Source organism: Cricetulus griseus, chromosome 3 (assembly GCF_003668045.3).
Source record: "Cricetulus griseus strain 17A/GY chromosome 3, alternate assembly CriGri-PICRH-1.0, whole genome shotgun sequence".
NCBI classification, from domain to species: Eukaryota; Metazoa; Chordata; class Mammalia; order Rodentia; family Cricetidae; genus Cricetulus; species Cricetulus griseus.
Window position 1 is genome coordinate 115,632,539 of NC_048596.1, and position 19,284 is coordinate 115,651,822.

The 19,284-nt window shown below is 38.0% G+C and overlaps 1 protein-coding gene across 1 annotated transcript in view; it reads left to right on the forward strand.

Annotated features, from left to right (window-relative positions):
- Positions 1–19,284, forward strand: part of Hdgfl3 (HDGF like 3) — a 57,591-nt gene that overhangs the window by 22,864 nt on the left and 15,443 nt on the right. Inside the window, exons 2-4 of the mRNA XM_027407542.2 lie at positions 12,811–12,887; positions 17,828–17,966; positions 18,445–18,600. Of these exons, the coding sequence (XP_027263343.1) occupies positions 12,811–12,887; positions 17,828–17,966; positions 18,445–18,600 (372 nt within the window). The remainder of the gene's footprint in view (positions 1–12,810; positions 12,888–17,827; positions 17,967–18,444; positions 18,601–19,284) is intronic.

Sequence of the window (19,284 nt, forward strand, 5' to 3'; positions counted from 1 at the left end):
CTGCCTTCCTAGTGATTAGGGCAAGGTTGGGAACTCAGCACATGTTGCTGAGTCAGGGGCCTTTGTATTTTCTACAGCCTGCTATGGCTGACAAAGCAGGGGGCTGGGTGAGGGTCTGGTCCCTTCACTCAGTGCTTTGATTCATTTGGAACTGAGTTTTGTGCAGGGTGATGAGTATGGACCTACTTGGATTCTTCTACGTGCAGCTGTCCAGTTTGATCAGCACCGTTTGTTGAAGGTGTTTTTTGTTTGTTTTTTTCAGCGTATATTTCTAGCTGCTTTATCAAAAATCTGGTGTCCATAGGTGTGTAGATTTATGTTTGGATCTTCAATGTAATTAATTGATCAATGTGTCTGCTTTTGTGCCAGTACCATGCTGTTTTTATTACTATAACTTCGTAATATAACTTGAAATTGGGGATTGTGATAACTCCAGAATTATTATTCAGAATTGTTTTAGATATCTTGGGTTTTTTGTTTGTTTTCATATGAAGCAGAAAATTGTCCTTTGAATATATGAAGAATTGTGTCAGGATTTTAATGGGGATTGCATTGAATCTGTAGATGGCTTTCAGTAGGATGGCCATTTTTACTGTGATAATTTTACTAATCCACAAGTATTTCAGTTTCTTTCTTCAATGTTAAAGTTTTTATCATACAAGTCTTTCATTTGCTTGGTTAGTGTTACCCACTTCTTTGAGGCTTTTTGTGAAAGGTATTACTTCCCTGATTTCTTTCTCAATCCATTTGCCATTTGATTATAGGGTTACTGTATCCAGCTACTTTGTTGAAAGGTGTTTATCAGGGCTGGAGAGATGGCTCATAGGTAAGAGCATCGACTGCTCTTCCAGGGGTCCTGAGTTCAATTCCCAGCAACCACATGGTGGCTCACAACCATCCCTGGTGCCCTCTTCTGGTGTGCAGATATACATGGAAGCAGAATGTTGTATACATTTTTAAAAAGGTGTTTATCAGCTGAAGGAGTTGCCTAGTAGAATTTTTAGGGTCACTCATTTATACTATCATATCAGCTGCAAATAAAGATACTTTGACTTCTTCCTTTCCATTTTGTATCCCCTTTATCTCCTTCAGTTGTCTTATTGCTCTAGCTAAAATTTTGAGTACTATATTGAATAGGTATGAAGAGAGTGGATAACCTTCTCTTGCTTCTGATTTTAATGGAATTGCTTTGAGTCTCATCCCTAGCTCTTCAGCAGACCACCTGCTGAGGCCTCCCTTTCCTGACAACCCCATCTCCAGTGAATCACACAGGTTTTTCCCTCCTAAATTACCCCCATTGCTTTATCCCAACCCCCAACTCCAGCAGGAGCCCACAGGCATTCTGACCAGGGAAGCAAGTAGACTAACTGCAGATTTTCACTTCTTCCTTCAGCTCCCTCAAAACCAATAAATACCTCAGTCTTATCCCCAGCTCTGCAGACCACCTGCTGTGGCCTCCCCCACCCTCAATCTACAGTGGAATAAAGATTCTTTAAAATTCCAGGCTTGTGTTGAATTGGAGGCTCTAAAAGCTGTGTACAGTGGGAAAAGGTGTTCTACCCAGTCAAACAGGGGTTTTATTGGCTCTGTCCTTAGAAAGCTTGACTAAGGAATAGTCCTTGGCACATGTAGAACAGGAATAGTCCTTGGGACATGATAGGTTGTCTAGCCATTCTTTAATGAGAATTCTATGCCCAGCATTTTTTTAAAGACAGGCTTTGTAAGAGATAGTGCAAAATATGAAATGCACCACCATTTTATGTACCTGTGTTTTTTTATTTCAAAAGAAAATATAAATTTGTATCACTACTTACCCTACCCTACAGAGATAACTGGTAGTTACCCTTTCAGATGTTTTATGTTTAAACAAGCATGCACAGAGTTTTGTGGGATTATCTTTTTTTTTTCAGTGTGTATCCACTTGACTTTGATAAATTATTAGCTTTTCAAGTCAGTACATAATAGATTCTGACTATATGGTCTATGAGGACTTACAGTAATATATACTATTTAACATTTATTTAACCATTTCTACCTATGCTAATGGTTTTATGTTTCTTTGGTTGGAAAACTCCATTGAACATACTGGTTTCTTTATGTTTTCAGGCTCTTCCACGGGATAGACTGTTTGCTACAGTAGAATTGTTAGACTGTGGTGTGTTTTTTAAATTTTACAATAGAGGGAATGGTACCAATTTCTTAAATATTCATAGTAACTTGTATTACTAGTACTTGTCTATGTTTTATCCATTTCCCTGTACCCAGTTTCAGACACATTTCTTGGTTAAGAAACAGTTCATTAAAACAACAAAAGTAGCCTAACATTGTAGTTCATACCTATAATCCAAGCACTTGGGATGCTGAGGCAAGAAGATTGTTAAATTTAAGACCAGAGTGAAACCCTGTCTCTAAATAAATAAGCAAAGCAACAGTAGAGAAAACATGAGAAATGTTTTCATAAACTTGGACTGGGAAAGGTCCTTAAGCAAGATCCAAACTCATAAGCCACAAAGGAAAATGATTAGTAGTTTTAATAAACAAGCAATGCCTGCTTTATACAGTGACATGTGCATGCAGTCCTAATCCTAATCCATCAGGAGGCTGACATAGGAGAACTGCAAGTTTGAGACAACCCTATGAAACATAGGAAGAACCTATATCAAAAAAGAAATTCTACATATGTAAGGATAGGTGTGCATGTTCCACAGCATGCATAGAAATCAGAGAACAACTTTCTGGAGTCAGATCCCTCCTTCTGTTGTGAGTTCCTGGAATGGAACTCAAATTCATGTTGCCTGGCTTGGGCAGCAGACACTTTCGCCCTCTGAGCTATCTCCAAACCCAACCTTCGTTCAGCACTTTGTTTCTATCTCTACCCCATTTTCAGACACACAGCACATAGGGTTAGGATTCAACTTAAAACTTCTTCCATTCAGGCATTGCTGTATGCAGTGGGATTAAAGTAGTGAGTAAAACAAAACTTTTCAGTTAATTCAGATGATTTCAATGTCAAGAGACAGATAACATACATTTGTATGTCAGAAAAGTGTTAAAAATGATAAAGCAGAAAGAGAATGATAGGGAAAGAAGTGGTTTTTAAGTGGGTTGTAAAGGAGTCTTTCTCATGAAGCTCAACAGAAATTTGAATGAAGTCAAAGAGTTGAGCATGGTCACTTCTGAGAGAAGTGGTGTGGTAAAAAACACACCACTTCTGAGATCTTGCCCAGAGAAATGCCCTAGTCTCTTTCCCTAGGCCCTGCCCCTTAGGACATCTGACCCTTCACCGCATATCACTCTCAGCCACCAACTGCCCTCTCAGAATGAATAAGCATACGAGTTCCTCAATTTGAGCCACCATGTAGAATACCTTGATCTCCGTGTCATGATTACATTTCCCTGATGTTGGTTCATTTTAATCACTAATTCATTTCCCTAGTGAGGGAGAAATTCCTTCTGTACAGTTGTGAACTGTACAGAACCAAATACTGGGCAGATGTGAGAAGCAACAGATTGCATTACTCAAAGCCTGGAGTGAAAAAGACCATACATTATGTATAGGCCCAATGGTAGTTCTACTCCGAAGCAGTGGACAATGTAAAACAAGGATCATAGTTTCAGTAGGATCAGGTACCATGTGGTTATCACAGGAGGATATGTTTGGTTGTTAGAATAATTTCAGGGGTTGACAGGGAACTGAATGCTGCTATTCAGGGATAGCAGGAGCTGTGCTACCTGATGCTTTTGATTGGAAAAGGTTCTTTGTATGAGGGCTGTATCCATGAGAACAAGTTGGGGGAGCTGTCAGCTAGTCCAGTAGTGGCCCTCTTAATTATATCAGAAGTTGTTGAGCTTTCAAATCTTATCATCTAAGCCAGTTGTTTTCAACCTGTGGGTCATGACCCTCCTTCACAGGGGTCACATATCAGATATATTTACATTATGACACTTAAAAGTAGCAAAGTTACAGTTATGAAGTAGGAACAAAAATTTTCTGGTTGGTAGTCACCACAAAAGAGGAACTATATTAAAGGGTTGTAGCAGTAGGAAGGTTGAGAACCACTGCTGCAAGACTAGTTAATGTGTTAAACTCTGTACCAGCAACATTAGAGAAGATAGGAACTTTTAGCATCTAAAAACAGTGAATTATTCAGAATACCACAATAGTGTTTCACATAAAGAATAGTAACTTTCAGAATTGAGAATTTGGGGTTTTGTTTCAAAACAAATCTAAAGTTGGGTGTGGTGGTGCATACCTTGAGTACTAATACTCTAAAGGCAGAAGCAGGACGATCTCTGAGTTTGAGGCCAGCCTGGTCTACATAGGGAGCTCCAGGCCAGCCAAGGCCACATAGAGAGAGCCTGTCTCAAAAAACAAAACAAAAACAAAAACAAACAAAAATAGTGAGCTCCATGTTCAGTAAAAGATCCTGTTTTGAAGGAGTAAAATAGAACAACAAAGGAAGACACTCCGTGGCCTCCTGGCCTCTGCACAGATGTGCATAGTTACACACAGAGGAAAGTAATTGTGAGGAGCTAAGTGTGTAGAGCATGCCTATAATCTCAACAATCAGAAAGCCTAGTCAAGCAGATAATTGAGTTTGAAGTCAGTGTGGACTAACTAGTGAGACCTACAAAGAAAAACCAAAAAACCTCAGAATTGTAATTTGTAATTGTAATTTTCCTTAATTGTAAACATATGGAAGTAATACTAGCTTCTCAGTAGTGTTAGAAAATTTAAAAGTTCACAAGAAAAACCCATCTTATTTTAAATAGCAAAATATCTGCTATATCACACAATAGTGATTCTATCCAGCAGACAAATTCTTGCTTTTATATCAAACCAATCTGGTCTGTTCCATAATTCAGTTTGACTCCTGGAATTTGATTCCTACTTTTAAAATGCTTGTGAGTTTCCAGTTTCAGTTTGTTTTTTGTTTTTTGTTTTTTTTTTCTAAAAGGCTACATATTTAACAGTTCTTCCTTAAAGGAAACGAGCTTGTATTTATACATTTTTGCAGTCCTAATACAAAAAGCCTGAAGATTTAGAGGACTTTCATGTTAATACAACACCACAGCTCACCTACAAGAACCACAGTGTTTGTCAAAATCACCCAGATGCTTCTTAAAACACTAATTCCTGAGGACTAAAAATATAGCTCATCTATGTGTTGACTGGCTGTAAGATTGTTTACAGTCAGCAGACTAATTTTGGAACATGTTGCAATTAGGAAATCTGGTCATGTGATTTTTTTTTAATTTTCAGAAATAAAGGAGGCAAAATTCTTCACACTGAAATGACAGGGTTTTTGTTTGTTTTTAGTTTTGAAGGACATGGTTTCTCTGTGTAACTGTTGTGGCTGTCCTGGAACTCGCTCTGTAGACCAGGCTGGCCTCAAACTCATGGAGATCCGACTGCCTCTGCCTCCCAAGAGCTGGGATTAAAGGTCTGTGCCACCAACACGGGGCTGTTTTTGTTTTCCAAGATAGGGTTTCTTTGTATAGCTTTGGCTGTCCTGGAACCAGCCCTGTAGACCAGGCTGGCCTGAAACTTAGAGAGATATGCCACCCTCTGCCTCCAGAGTGCTGGAATTAAAGACATGTGCCACCATCACCCAGCTTCAATCTTTAGGGCTTTGATTAAAACAGAAGCAGTAAAGAAATACAAGAAATTTTCTATTTATATAATGGTAATTATAGTCCTCTTGTATAAAGGTTTTTTTACAAATTATGACGACAAAAAGAAAATTGAAAAGGGAGAATTTTTCTCCTTTAATACCGCTGACCTCACGTTTAGATGTTTATACTTTTATAGTCTCTGTATAAAAATACATACATATAATTGTAATCAATGATGAATATAAAGTATTTGTTTTGGGTTTATTTCTTAACAAAGTCATGAGATTTTTTTCCATTATGATGTTAGCTTTTTTAAAATTTATTTATTCTTTTAAATTTTATTTTATATTTCAACCACAGTTCTTCCTGCCGCTTTCCCTCTCCTTCCCCCAGCCTGCTCCTCCTCATGGGTAAGAGGTTCCATGAGGAGTCAATAAAGTCTGGCACAATAGGTTGGGGCAGGGGCAGGCCCGTCTCCCAAGCATTAAGGCTGAACATGGCATCCTACCATAGGGAATGGGCTCCAACAAGCTAGCTCACGTACCAGGTTTGTATCATGGTCCTACTGCCAGGGGCCCCTCAGATAGTCCAAGCTTCACAACTGTCCCGCACATATGGAGGGCGTAGTTCAGTACCCTTGAGTCTCCACAGCTGTCAGTCTAGAGTTCACAAGTTTCCACTAGCTTGGTTCAGCTGTCTCTGTAGATTTCTCCATCATGATCTTGACCGCCCTTGCTCTTATATTCCCTTCTCCCTCTCTTCGACTGGATTCCCAGAGTTCAGCCTGGTTCTTGGTTGTGGATCTCTGCATCTGGTTCCATCAATTACCTGATGAAGGCTCTATGATGATAGTTGGGGTGTTCACCAATCTGATTACGGGGGTAGGCCAGTTCAGGCATCCTCTCCAATATTGCTAGAGTCTTAACTGGGGTCCTCCTTGTGGATTCTTGGGAATTACCCTAGGACCAGGTTTCTCCCTAACCCCACAGTGACTCTCTCTTTTAATATATCTTTGTCATTGCTCTTCCACTGCATCCCTCCCCCACCTCCGACCATCCCATTCCCTCATGTTCTCACCCACAACTACACCTGCTCCCAGTTTACCCAGTAGAGCTCATCTAATTTCCCTTCCCAGGGCAATCCATGTGTCCCTCTTAGGGTTCTCCTTGTTACCTAGCTTCTCTGGAGCTATGGATTGTAGTATGGTTATCCTTTGCTTTACATTTAATATTCACTTATGAGTGAATATATACCATGTTTGTCTTTCCAAGTCTGGGATACCTCACTTGGGATGGTCTTTTCCACTTCCATCCATTTGCCTGCAAATTTCATGAGGTAATCATTTTTTACAGCTTAGTAGTATTCCATTGTGTAAATATACCACATTCTTCTTATCCATTCTTCTGTTGAGGGGCATCTAGGTTGTTTCCAGGTTCTGACTACTATGAATAATGCTGCTATGAACATTGTTGAGCAAGTGTCCTTGTGGTATGATTGAGTGTTCTTTGGGTATATGCCCAAGAGTAGCATGGCTGGGTCTTGAGGTGGGTTGATTCCCAGCATTCTTAGAAACCACCATACTGATTTCCAAAATGGCTGTACAAGTTTGCACTCCCACCAGCAGTGGAGGGGTGTTCCCCTGACTCCATATCCTCTACAATGTAAGCTGTCCTCAATATTTTTGATCTTTGCCATTCTGACAGGTGTAGGTTGGTATCTCAGAGTCATTTTGATTTGTATTTCACTGATGACTAAGGATGTTGAGCACTTCTTTAAGTGTCTTTTGGCTATTTGAGATTATTCTGGTGAGAATTTTGTTTAGCTCTGTACCCCATTTTTCAATTGGGTTATTTTTTTATTTTGATGTCTAGTTTCTTTCTTTTGTGTTTGGTTGGTTGGTTGGTTTTTTGTTTTGTTTTATTTTGGTTTGGTTTTGTTTTTTTGGGACAGGGTTTCTCTGTGCCATTGTAAGCTGTCCTGGAACTAGCTCTTGTAGACCAGGCTGGTCTTGAACTCATAGAGATCTGCCTGCCTCTGCCTCCCAAGTGCTGGGATTAAAGGGGTGTGCCACCACCACGTGGCTTGATATCTAGTTTCTTGGGGTTCTTTATATATTTTGAAAATCAGCCCTTGGCTAGATGTGGGGGTGGTGAAGATCTTTTCCCATTCTGTAGGCTGTTGTTTTTGTCTTATTTACAGTGTCCTTTGCCTTACAGAAGCTTTTCAGTTTTAGGAGTTCCCATTTGTTAATTATTGTTCTCAGTGTCTGTGCTACTAGTGTTATATTTAGGAAGTGGTCTCATTGGCAATGTGTTCAAGTCTACTTCCACTTTCTCTTCTATTGGGTTCAATGTAGCTGGATTATGTTGATCCTTGATCCACCTGGATTTGAGTTTTGTGCATGGCAATAGATGTGGATCTGTTTACAATCTTCTACATGTTCACCTCCAGTTACACCAGTACCATTTGTTAAAGATGTTTTCCTTTTTCCATTGTAACCATTTTGGCTTCTTTGTCAAAAAATCAGGTGTTCATAGGTGTGTGGATCAATGTCAGGGCCTACGATTTGATTCCATTGGTTTATGTGTCTGTTTTTATGCCAATACCAAGCTTGTTTTTTTACTACTATAGCTCTATAGCTTGAAGTCAGGGGTGGTGATGCCTCTGGAAGTTCCTTTATTATACAGCATTTTGACTATTCTGGGTTTTTTGTTTTTCTATATGAAGTTGAGTATTGTTCTTTCAAGGTCTGTGAAGAATTGTGCTGGGATTTTGATGAGGATTGCACTGACTCTGTAGATTGCTTTTGGTAAGATTGCCATTTTTAATAAGTTAATTCTACCTATCCAAAAGTATGGGAGATCTTTCCATTTTCTGATATCTACTTCAATTTCTTTCTTTAGGGACTTAAAGTTTTTGTCATACAGGCCTATCTTATTGATTTCAGCCCTCAATTTGATTATTTCCTGTCGTCTACTCCTCCTAGGTGAGTTTGCTTCTTTTTGTTCTAGACCTTTCGGGTGTTCTGTTAATTTGCTGGTGTAGGATTTCTTCAACTTCTTTATGTAGGCACTTAGTACTATGAACTTTCCTCTTAGCACTGCTTTCATAGTGTACCATAAGTTTGGGTATGTTGTACATTCGTTTTCATTGAATTCTAGGAAATCTTTAATTTCTTTCTTATTTCTTCCTTGACCAGGGAGTGATTCGCTTTAGCATTATTCTATTTCCATTAGTTTGTAGACTTTTTTGAACTTGTGTTGTTGTTGAATTCTAACTTTAGACCATGGTGATCCAATAAGATACATGAGGTTATCCCATATTTTTTTTTTGTATCTGTTGAGATTTGCTTTGTGACCCAGTATGTGGTCAATTTTAGAGAAGGTTCCATAGGGTGCTGAGAAGAAGGTATATTCCTTTTTGTTTGGGTATAATGTTCCATAGATGTTTGTTAAGCCTGTTTGAGTCATAACAACTGTTAGATCCCTTGTATCTCTGTTAATTTTCTGTCTGGCAGACCTGTCCACTGGTGAGAGTGGGGTGTTGAAGTCTCCTACTATTAGTGTGTGGGGTTTGATGTGCGATTTAAGCTTTAGTAATGTTTCGTTTTACAAATGTAGGTGCCCTTGTATTTGGGGCATATATGTCCAGTATTAACACTTCTTGATGGATTTTCCTGTGATAAATATTAAATGTCCTTCATTATCTCTTTTGATAAACTTTAGTTTGAAGTCTATTTTGTTAGATATTATACCAGCTTGCTTCTTAGGTTCATTTGATTGGAAAGTCTTTTCTAAACCCCTTTACTCTGAGGTAATGTTTGTCTTTGAAGTTGAGGTGGGTTTCTTGTAAGCAGCAGATGGATGGATACTATTTTCATATCTATTCTGTTAGCCTGTGTCTTTTTAGAGGTAAGTTGAGTTCATTGATATTAAGGGATATCAATGATCAGTAATTGTTGATCCCTGTTATTTTTGGTCATGGTATGTGTATGTTTCCCTTTTTTTAGGATTTTCTGGTGTGGGATTATCTATTGCTTGTGCTTTCCTGGGTACCGCTAACCTCCTTAGGTTGGAGTTTTCCTTCTAGTGCTTTTTGTAGGACTGGATTTGTGGATAGGTATTGTTTAAATCTGGTTTTGTCATGGAATATCTTGTTTTCTCCATCTATGGTGATTGAAAGTTTTGCTGAGTATAATAGTTTGGATTGGCATCCTTGGCCTCTTAGAGTCTGTATATAGTCTGTCCAGGACCTTCTGGCTTTGAGAAATCAGGTGTGATTCTGATGGGTCTGCCTTTATATGATACTTGACCTTTTTCCTTTGCAAATCTTAATATTCTTTCTTTATTCTGTATATTTTGTGTTTTGATTACTATGTGGCGGGAGGACTTTTTTTGCTTTCCGATTTTTGTTGAATATATTTTCTGTGCCTTTAAGCTGATATTCTCCTTCTGTTCCTATTATTCTTAGGTTTGTTCTTTTCATGGTGTCCCAGATTTCTTGAATGTTTTATGTTATGACATTGTTGGCTTTGTTGACCAATGAATCTATTTTCTCTATCGTATCTTCAAAGCCTGAGATTTTCTCTTCCATCTCTTGCATTCTGTTGGTTATGCTTGCATCTGTAATTCTTGTTCATTTACCCAGATTTTTCATTTCCAGAATTCCCTCAGTTTGTGTTTTTGTTATTGCCTCTGTTTCAATTTTCAAGTCTTGGACTTGTTTGATTTTCTTGTTTTTCTTGGCTTTCTTTAAGGGATTTATTGATTTCTTTCCATTTTTTTTGTCTTTTTCTCCATTTCTTTAATGGAAGTTTTTATTTCTTTAAGGGCCTCTATCATAAAGTTATTTTTTAAGGTTGTTTTCTTCTTCCTTGGGATGTTCAGGTTCTGTTGTTGCCATATTGCTCTTTGAGTTGTTGAATGTATTCTTGCATTGGCATCTAACCATCCCATCCTCTAGTCGGTGCAGGCAGTGTCTGACTCTTGATGCAATCTTTGCAGACAGTGCTTGTCTCTTAGGAATCCACAGTTGAGCCGATCACTGTGGTCACTGTCTGTGGCTCAGGGAGCTGCTGAGGTCACGGGGGATGGGTGGGTTGGGGATGGGAGTGGGACTTGTCGATTACAGGGTTGTGGGGGCCAGTGTAGCCTGCCTACAGGAACCTTTTCTGCTGACTGTCCAGTAAGGCTCATGATCTTAGATTTTTTTATCATATGACAACAAAGATTGATAACCACTATTTGTCATACCTAAATAAGTGAATTAGTCAGTGTGTGGGTGGGTGCTGAAGGTCCAAACAGCATGTTACTAGTTTTGGTGAGGCCCCTTCCTTCCCTTCATCACATCACAGTGAATGGTAGCATAATGGCAGAAATGTATCAAGAGGGAAATACTTCATAGAAAGATAGGAAATGGAAGAGTAATTTAGGAGTTGAGCTCTGGCTTTGATAAGAACTACTCAGGGATCTTATAAGAACTGCTGTAATCTCTTCCCAGGACAACTTCCCAGTAGCTTTCAGTAGAGGTACTACTACTTCATATCCCTCCACTGGGGAACCATTGAGGGATACTCTCAGACCATATTTAAACAATAGTATTAGGAATAAAATTTTAAATATGATATAGCTCCTTCAGGGGCTCAGGAAATGACTATTGGTAGGGAAACATAAGAGCCTGAGTTCAGATCCTAGTGTAGTAGAAACAGGCAGATCCCTGCAGCTCATTGGCTGTCCAGCCTAGTGGAATCAGTAAGCTTCAGGTTCAGGGAGAGGCCATGTTTCAGAAAATAAAGGTGAAAAACAATTGAAGAAAGGCACCTGCTGTCCGCCTCAGGCCTCCACACGTGTGCACATGGCGCATACAGACAAGATATAGCCCCTAGAAAGTTTCATAGGCTAATCGTAATAATAACTATCTCTCATTTATTTATTGAGCACCTGGTGTTAGGGATTCTAAACTTCCTTTCATTTGATAGTCACCGTAACAATATGTGTCATGTGAAGAAATGAGGAAACAACAGTTGAGATCACACACCTAGTAAGTTATGGTCATGACTTGTACCCATATTAAGCTTCCAGAGAAAAGCATGGCCTACAGGTAGATTTACCATATTACTCGTAAATTTCAGAGCCCAACATTTGTGAATGCAAGGTTTGAAATGTTCAAGATAGAATTGGAAAGCTGTATTGTAACTAGAAAACATTTCTAGGTACACATTTTGGGAAATGTTGATGACTTCTTATAGCTTATTTTGTTATAAACAAATATTCATTTTTGTAATTAAACAATATATGTCTCTGAAAAAATGAGAAGTTGAGCCATCAGAGATAACTGTGAAAGAAAATAGCATGCTGGTGCTTATCTGTAACCCCAGCACTTGGGAGGCAGAGGTTACAGGACTGCAAGTTGCCAGACAGCCTGGGCTACATAGTGAGTTTCATGCCAGCCCGAGTTACAATGTGAAACCCTGTCTCAACAACAACAACAAAATTTAAAAAGTAGCATGCTTATAAATAATTACATCTAATTTCATGTTGTTGAATCATGATATGAGGAGGAGAAGAATGACCATTTCTTGGGGTGTTCTAAGGGATTTGGACCTTATCCTATCTGAATGAAGTTTTCAACCTCAGTGGTACATAAGAACTGGTAGATCTTGGGAAGATCTGACTAATTTTTATTTTTAAAACCCCAGAAATTGGTCAGATACATAACGAGGAATGGTATATGCAACAAAAAGCTATAGCATCTGGACCATAGAAATAAAATAATAAGTGTGTATCTTTAAGGCTTACATGGATGAAGAGGGAAACAGCATGGTCCAGACCAGTGATTACATAATAATGCATTATTAGTTCTCATAAATCCTATGTTGAAACATATTCTTAGGATATGTGTTTGTCACTGCTTTTAAAAGCACAGCTTTTGTTTCTCTGTTATTTATTTCATTAGAACAGATTTCCAGGAGTAATTCTGTTGAGTCAAAAGAAATGAGTAGTTTGTCCTCAATAAATTATTGCAATGTTTTCAGTATGCCAAATAGGATGTTTAGAATAATTTTGCTAGAATTGAGAAAAGAACTATTAGAATTTTTATTACACTAATATTATTTTGAAATTGGCCATAAATTATCAAAACTATGTTTATATTGTATTTACAGCATTATTTCATAACTGAATTTATCTTTAATAGATTGATGAACTCCCAGAGGGAGCTGTGAAGCCTCCAGCCAACAAGTATCCTATCTTCTTTTTTGGTACCCATGAAACGTAAGTTAACAAAATAGCTTAAAGTTTCAACAGCCCTAATTTGACTCCACTAGAATACATACTTATACATGATCTATATTATTTTATATGTTGCTAAGTCATATCCACTTACAAAGTAACCAAACTTAACACATTTTTATTACTGTAAGGTGTATTTTTATTTTTGCATGTTGTAACTAAAAACACAACAGAAGCAACTTTAGGAAGAAAATATTTATTTTGCCTCATAGCTTCAGGGGATTTCAGTTCATTATAGCAGAGAAGGCATGGTGGAATCTGTGTCAGCAAGAATATTTAGTGATAGGTTTTTACACGGTAGACTGGGACATGTAGAAAAAGGCAAGCCAGGAGCAGACATGGGTATAGATTAAAAGGTATGTTTCTAATGACTTATCGTTCAGGCCTCACCTCATAAGACTCCACAACTTCCCAAATTAGCATCACCATCTGGGAACGAAATGTTCAAACGTATGAGCAGGGGAGAAGGGGCATTTCAAATTCAAACCATAAAATAAATTTATTCATAGAAGTCTTGATTACTGAAAGTACATCTTTGCTTTGAATGCTGTTTCTGTTTCTATAAAAGAATTGGTTATCAACCCAAGGTCTCCTTTCAGGACACTTGAAAAGTCCTAGAGTGATTGACTTACCACTCCTAGTGACCCCTTTTGGAATTCTGTATATGTCCCCTTTAGAGAAGCTTCTTTCACTCATTTTTTATAGGACAAATTTATGTTCTCTCAAGCTCTTCCAACTTTAGACCTATAACAAATGCACTGCCTTTTTAAGGTTTTCTAATTATGTTTGTTATATATAGATTCAAGTAATATAGACATTTATTTATTTTGCAATAATACAGATTATTAGGGTGGATAGATAGATTTGCTCTAAGAATTCAGCTCTCTCTCTCTCAGACCTTACCATTCCTTATATGCTTGTTTGTGAGAGCCTTGCTGTGTAGACCAGATTGACCTTGAACTTACAGAAATCCCCCTGCTTCTGCCTCCCAAGTGCTGAGGTTAAAGTCATTTGCCTTCACAACCAGCTTGTTTGATTATTTTTAAATATTAACATGCTTCAGTTGTACAGGTGCATCTTCTAGGGAGAGAGAAGGAGCGAGGAAGAGTGAAAAACAAGGATGCCTTGTAAGGAAATGGCAAGAAAGGTCCATAGATCACTTCTGCTTACAGTCATTCCATTGACAAGAATTTGGTCATGGGGCCACACACAGCTAAGGGGATGCTATTCTAAAATATGAGAGAAGTAATCTCTTAATGAAAAAAAGAAGAGAATGGCATTAGGGGATAGCTGGCAGTCTTGCCACACCCTGACTATATCATTTATTTTCATTTAAATGCTAGCAGAGTTTGGCATGAATCTTAGCTTGCTACCTCTCCCATTCTAACATCACTTTATTCAAGTCCTGAAAGCACCGGGATAAAGTCCTGAAGACAGAGATTTATTTTCTTATGTTAGAAATAGTGTTTATCTTCAGGAAATATTTTGTAAGGGCGTTTTGGTATTGTTTTGAGTTTAGTTTGTTTTGGCTTAGTTTTGTTGTTTGTGGGGAGTTTTTGAGTCTGTCTGTGCGTGTGTGCATACGTGCCTGTTGCTGGACTAGCTGCAAGTCCTCAAGGAGGCAAGAACTCTACAACTAAGCTAAACCCAAGCCCGATTTTCATCTAATAATCACTGGGTATATGCTGTTTCTTAAGTTGCTAGAAAGCTTAGAAGTAAATGTTTTACCTATAAATACATAATGCTTTGTGATATGTATTTTATTTATTTCACTCCTGACCTTATTTTATGTGCATACCATTGTTCTGATTTTTCCTTTGAATAACCTGTTCCAAATTATCTGGTTACATTTTTGGGACAAGGCAGAAGTTAATTAAAAAAAAAAATCACACTAGTACTGTGTGCACCATTTACTAACATTATGTGTTTACTTTTATTACCTTGGTATTTGTTTTTTAAGGCATTCTGTGAGTCACTGGAAGTAGAAAGGTGCCCTTAAAGACCTGCCAGCTGGCACATATGAACTTTAGTCAGCTTAACCCAGTTATTTCTTCTGCATATATGGATCAACGATAGTAGAAACTCAAAAACCAGAGTAATATTTCCTGCCAAGTTTCCTTGAAGTGAATATACAGTGTACTTTTTTTCTCATGTTCATGTTGTTCATCAAATAAGATTTCAACCTACCCACCCCTCAAATTTTATTCTTGGTTTTGTGTTTTGAGCATATTCATTTCCCCTCCCCAACTCATCCTGGGCCCACACCTCCTTCCCTATTACTCAACTTTGTATCTTTTCTTTTTAAGCCTTCAAGACCAATTTGTGTTGGCCAAATATTTTTGGATGCATGGTGTCTTAGTTAGGGTTTCCATTGCTATGAAGAGGCACCATGACATGGCAACTTGTATAAAGGAAGAATATTTAATTGGGGTGGCTTAATTTTCAGAGGTTTAATCTATATTGTCATGGTGGCATGCAGGCAGACACAGTGCTGGAGAATTACCCAAGTGTCCACACTGGGTGTGGCTTGAACATATGTGAGACCTCAAAATCTGCCTCCACAGTAACACACTTCTCCAACAAGGCCACAGCTCCTAATAGTACCACTCCCTTTAGAGGGCATTTTCTTTAAAACCACCACATGCGGTCTTCCTGGATTATGGTTGACTACCAGGTTACATTCTTAGATAAAACTGTCTTTCCTTTCCCCTTATAAATAGGATCTCACATAGCCCAGAATGGGCTCAAACTCCTGCCTCCACCTCCCATGTGCATTGTAAGTGTATACCAACTCACAGTATAAATAGAGTTGTTAGTTTATTTTTATCAGCTGGACAGTGTGAGAGGTCATTGCAATGCCCAGTCAGAAAATGAAATTTATGAATTATTTTAGCATGTTGACTGGAAGGTTTCAGTATTAACTTTTTCTGATTTCTAAATTCCTGTCTCTAGCTCATAGTTTTCTTTCCTCTCCAAAATCATCTTTCTAACTGCCTACTTGATTTCTTTTGAATGTCTTAACTAGGACTTCTGGTTTTACACCTAACAATGAGCTTCACCCCAAATCTTTTCTTTCAAAAGTAAAATCGTAACATTTCCATAAATAAGAACTCCAGCTTTCTTATTTCTCATTCTGAAACCCTAAACATAGCCTCAAATTCAGTTTCTCCATCAAAGGTTCTTTCCTAAGAATGAATTCTGGATTTGAATATTTCTTCACCAACTGTGCCCTGGCCTAAGTTGCCATCATTACTTTATTTCAGTAACTTTCTGTTACTTCTTGTTTACATCCTAGTACCTAACCTTCACTTGGTTTCCAACATAATAGCCAAATGATGCCATTAACACATCTCAGAGCCTTTTGTGGCTTCCCATATTAATTCCTTTGCAGTGAGCTCCAAGGCCCTAAATCATTTTTCGCTAACCTGTTATCTCTCTAACCTTATCAATACTGGTTTATTGTTACTCATTTCATTCTAGCTGCACTGGCCTCTTTTGTGTTTCTTAGACATATAATTCTTTCCCAGGTAACAGCACAGATGATTCCTTCACTTCGTTTACTTAGATGTTCCCTTTCTAGTGATACTTTCCCTAATCTTTAAAGCTAAAATTGTAGAAGTCATCCCTAATCTGTCCATCTGGGATGGCTAGCTTGAATTGTCAACTAGATTCACCAATAAAGACTCATCAGGGAAAGAGTTTCAATGAGAGATTATCTAGAGTAAGTTGGCTTGTGGGTATGTCTGTGAGGGGTTTTCTGAATTGGTTATTTGAGCTAGAAAGACCCACCCACTGTGAGAGCATCATTCCCTAAGATGGATTTGACTATAAGAGTGGAGTGGGTTGAGCATCGTCATGCATGCATTAATCCCTTGCTCTCTGTTCTACACTGTGGATGTGATGTTTCTAGCTGCTTCAAATCCCTTGACTTCCCTACAATGATGGATGATAACCTCAGTTGTAAGTCAAATAAACCCTTCCTTCCTTCCTTAAGTTGCTTTGTCAGGATGTTTTGTCACAGCATCAGGAAAAGAAACAAAGACCCCATCCTTCTTTGAATACAAGAAATATATATTTTGTTTACATTTTAATATTTCTACTGTCAGCACTACTATCAGCAACTTTGCTTCCTGAATGCAGCAATGGCTGTGCTGTATTCTTTGTGAAATTCCCAACACCATTGCAATAATGTCTGACACATTATAGGTGTTTAACTGGTATTTGTGAAATTCATAGGTACATAAACTTTCATTTGAAATGTCTCAAGGATGTGAGCCTCAGTAGTTTCACTCACTAGATTAAGATCGAAAAAATGTGCTAATGATTCTTTTTTAGAGTGCCTCAGTCTGTTAGCTATAGAATTTAACTACTTTTTTAATGCTTACAATTAATTTAGTTAAGAAAGATTTAAGTTAGATATGATTCTGTTTACTTTGCTCCTTCTGGGTTGTTGTCCTTCCCCCTTTACCCAGAAATAATATTGGCTAACTATTCTAAATTAGTACACAGAATTAAATCATTGTATTTCAGTATTTAAATTCCTTTTATAAGTCTCACAAACTGTCACCTACAGTAGGATTAACATAAATACTAGTTTAAAATGATGATTGAAGCAATCAAAGTAAATAACTCTAGTTCTACCTTTGTAACTAGAAAGCAATTGTAAAGCATATTGGTAATATTAATGTAAAGTCAAAATTGTACAGTCCAGAGTTGCTGACTTTACATACTCAACTATCCATTTTATTGTTTTGCAATATATTTCTAAAGCATCTTGTGATATGTGCTCAACCCACAGGATTTGTATATACTTTAAATATGTTTATTATAATGTGCTTTGACATCATATTTGATCCTGATATTTAAAATACCTTGTATTTGAAGGTCAGCATGTCAGTTCTATTTCTGATCTATCTCTGCAGTGCATTTCTAGGTCCTAAAGACCTTTTCCCATATAAGGAATACAAAGACAAGTTTGGAAAGTCAAACAAACGGAAAGGATTTAATGAAGGATTATGGGAAATTGAAAATAACCCAGGAGTGAAATTTACTGGGTACCAGGTAATAGTTTGCATCACAGTCTCTTGTACTCTTATTCCTTGCTTTTAACTCTTATGCATCTTTGTAAAATGTCCTCCATGTTAGTACTTACCTTCTATTCATTTGAAGTCAGAGTTCTTCTTTGGCAATAGCAGCATTTTTTTTATTATTATTATTAAGTACCAACTCTTGCTCAGAAGAGCCTGAGTTAAGTGGCCATTGAAAAATTGACTTTGGCAGCCATTTGGTTCATTAATTGAATCAAGATTTCACATGCTACTGAGGTTAGCTTCAAATTCTTGGCTACAAGCAACCCTCCTACCTCAGCCTCTCAAGTAGCAGGAATTAGAAATGTGTGCCACGATGCCTGGCTATCATAGTCCTTTATTTTGAAAATGTTAAAAGTAGGCCAAAGTCTTTGAAATTGAAACAGAATGTGTTTCCACAGTTTGTGTTCTTCATCTTTTTCAAACTGTAATTGGCTACCTTTTTTCTTTAGACAATTCAGCAACAGAGCTCTTCAGAAACTGAGGGAGAAGGTGGAAATACTGCAGATGCAAGCAGTGAGGAAGAAGGTGATAGAGTAGAAGATGGAAAAGGCAAAAGGAAGAATGAAAAAGGAGGCTCAAAACGGAAAAAGTCCTACACTTCAAAGGTCACTGAAAATCTCCCTCCTGGTTGTAATGTTTCATGCATACTCACTAAAGACTTTCAAATTGGGTGGGAGGTATAGCTCCTTGGCAAAGTGCTTGCCTGGAACATGTGATTCAGCCTTACCCCCCACCCCCCTAAAAAACTACAAACGTTAGAGGCAGTAGTATACCAGAGAGAGAAAGACAGAAAGCCGAGGTATTAGGGAAGCTGTTACTGATTCTTCAAGGCTGATCTGCCCTGTATGCTTAGTTGAAGAAAGAAGGTTAAGCATATAGGCTTCGCTAGACACTGAGTTGAACCAGGTGTGCAGAAAAGAGGAAATCCGATTCCATAAAAAGGGAAAGGGGGCATAATAAACAAGTAAATAATAAATAAATGTAAATTGTGAAAGGCAAATGAATGAAAACACAGTAGAAAAGTGAAGGTGAAGTTTATGCTAAGATTTGAAAGAAGGGTATGGGAGGGGAACCATGTGTGACCGAAGGAAAGAAGCAGCAGGAAAACTGAGACGGGGAAGGTCAGACATGTACCTGAACTCAGCACAGGTGTCCCTAGATCTTCACACAGGTAAATGCTAAATAGTACAGACTTGCAAGGTGTATTAATGAGTTTGGATTTTATTCTAAATGTAGCAGCAGTGACATGATGGTAGATTTACAAATGGAAAGACTAGGTTTGTTATACA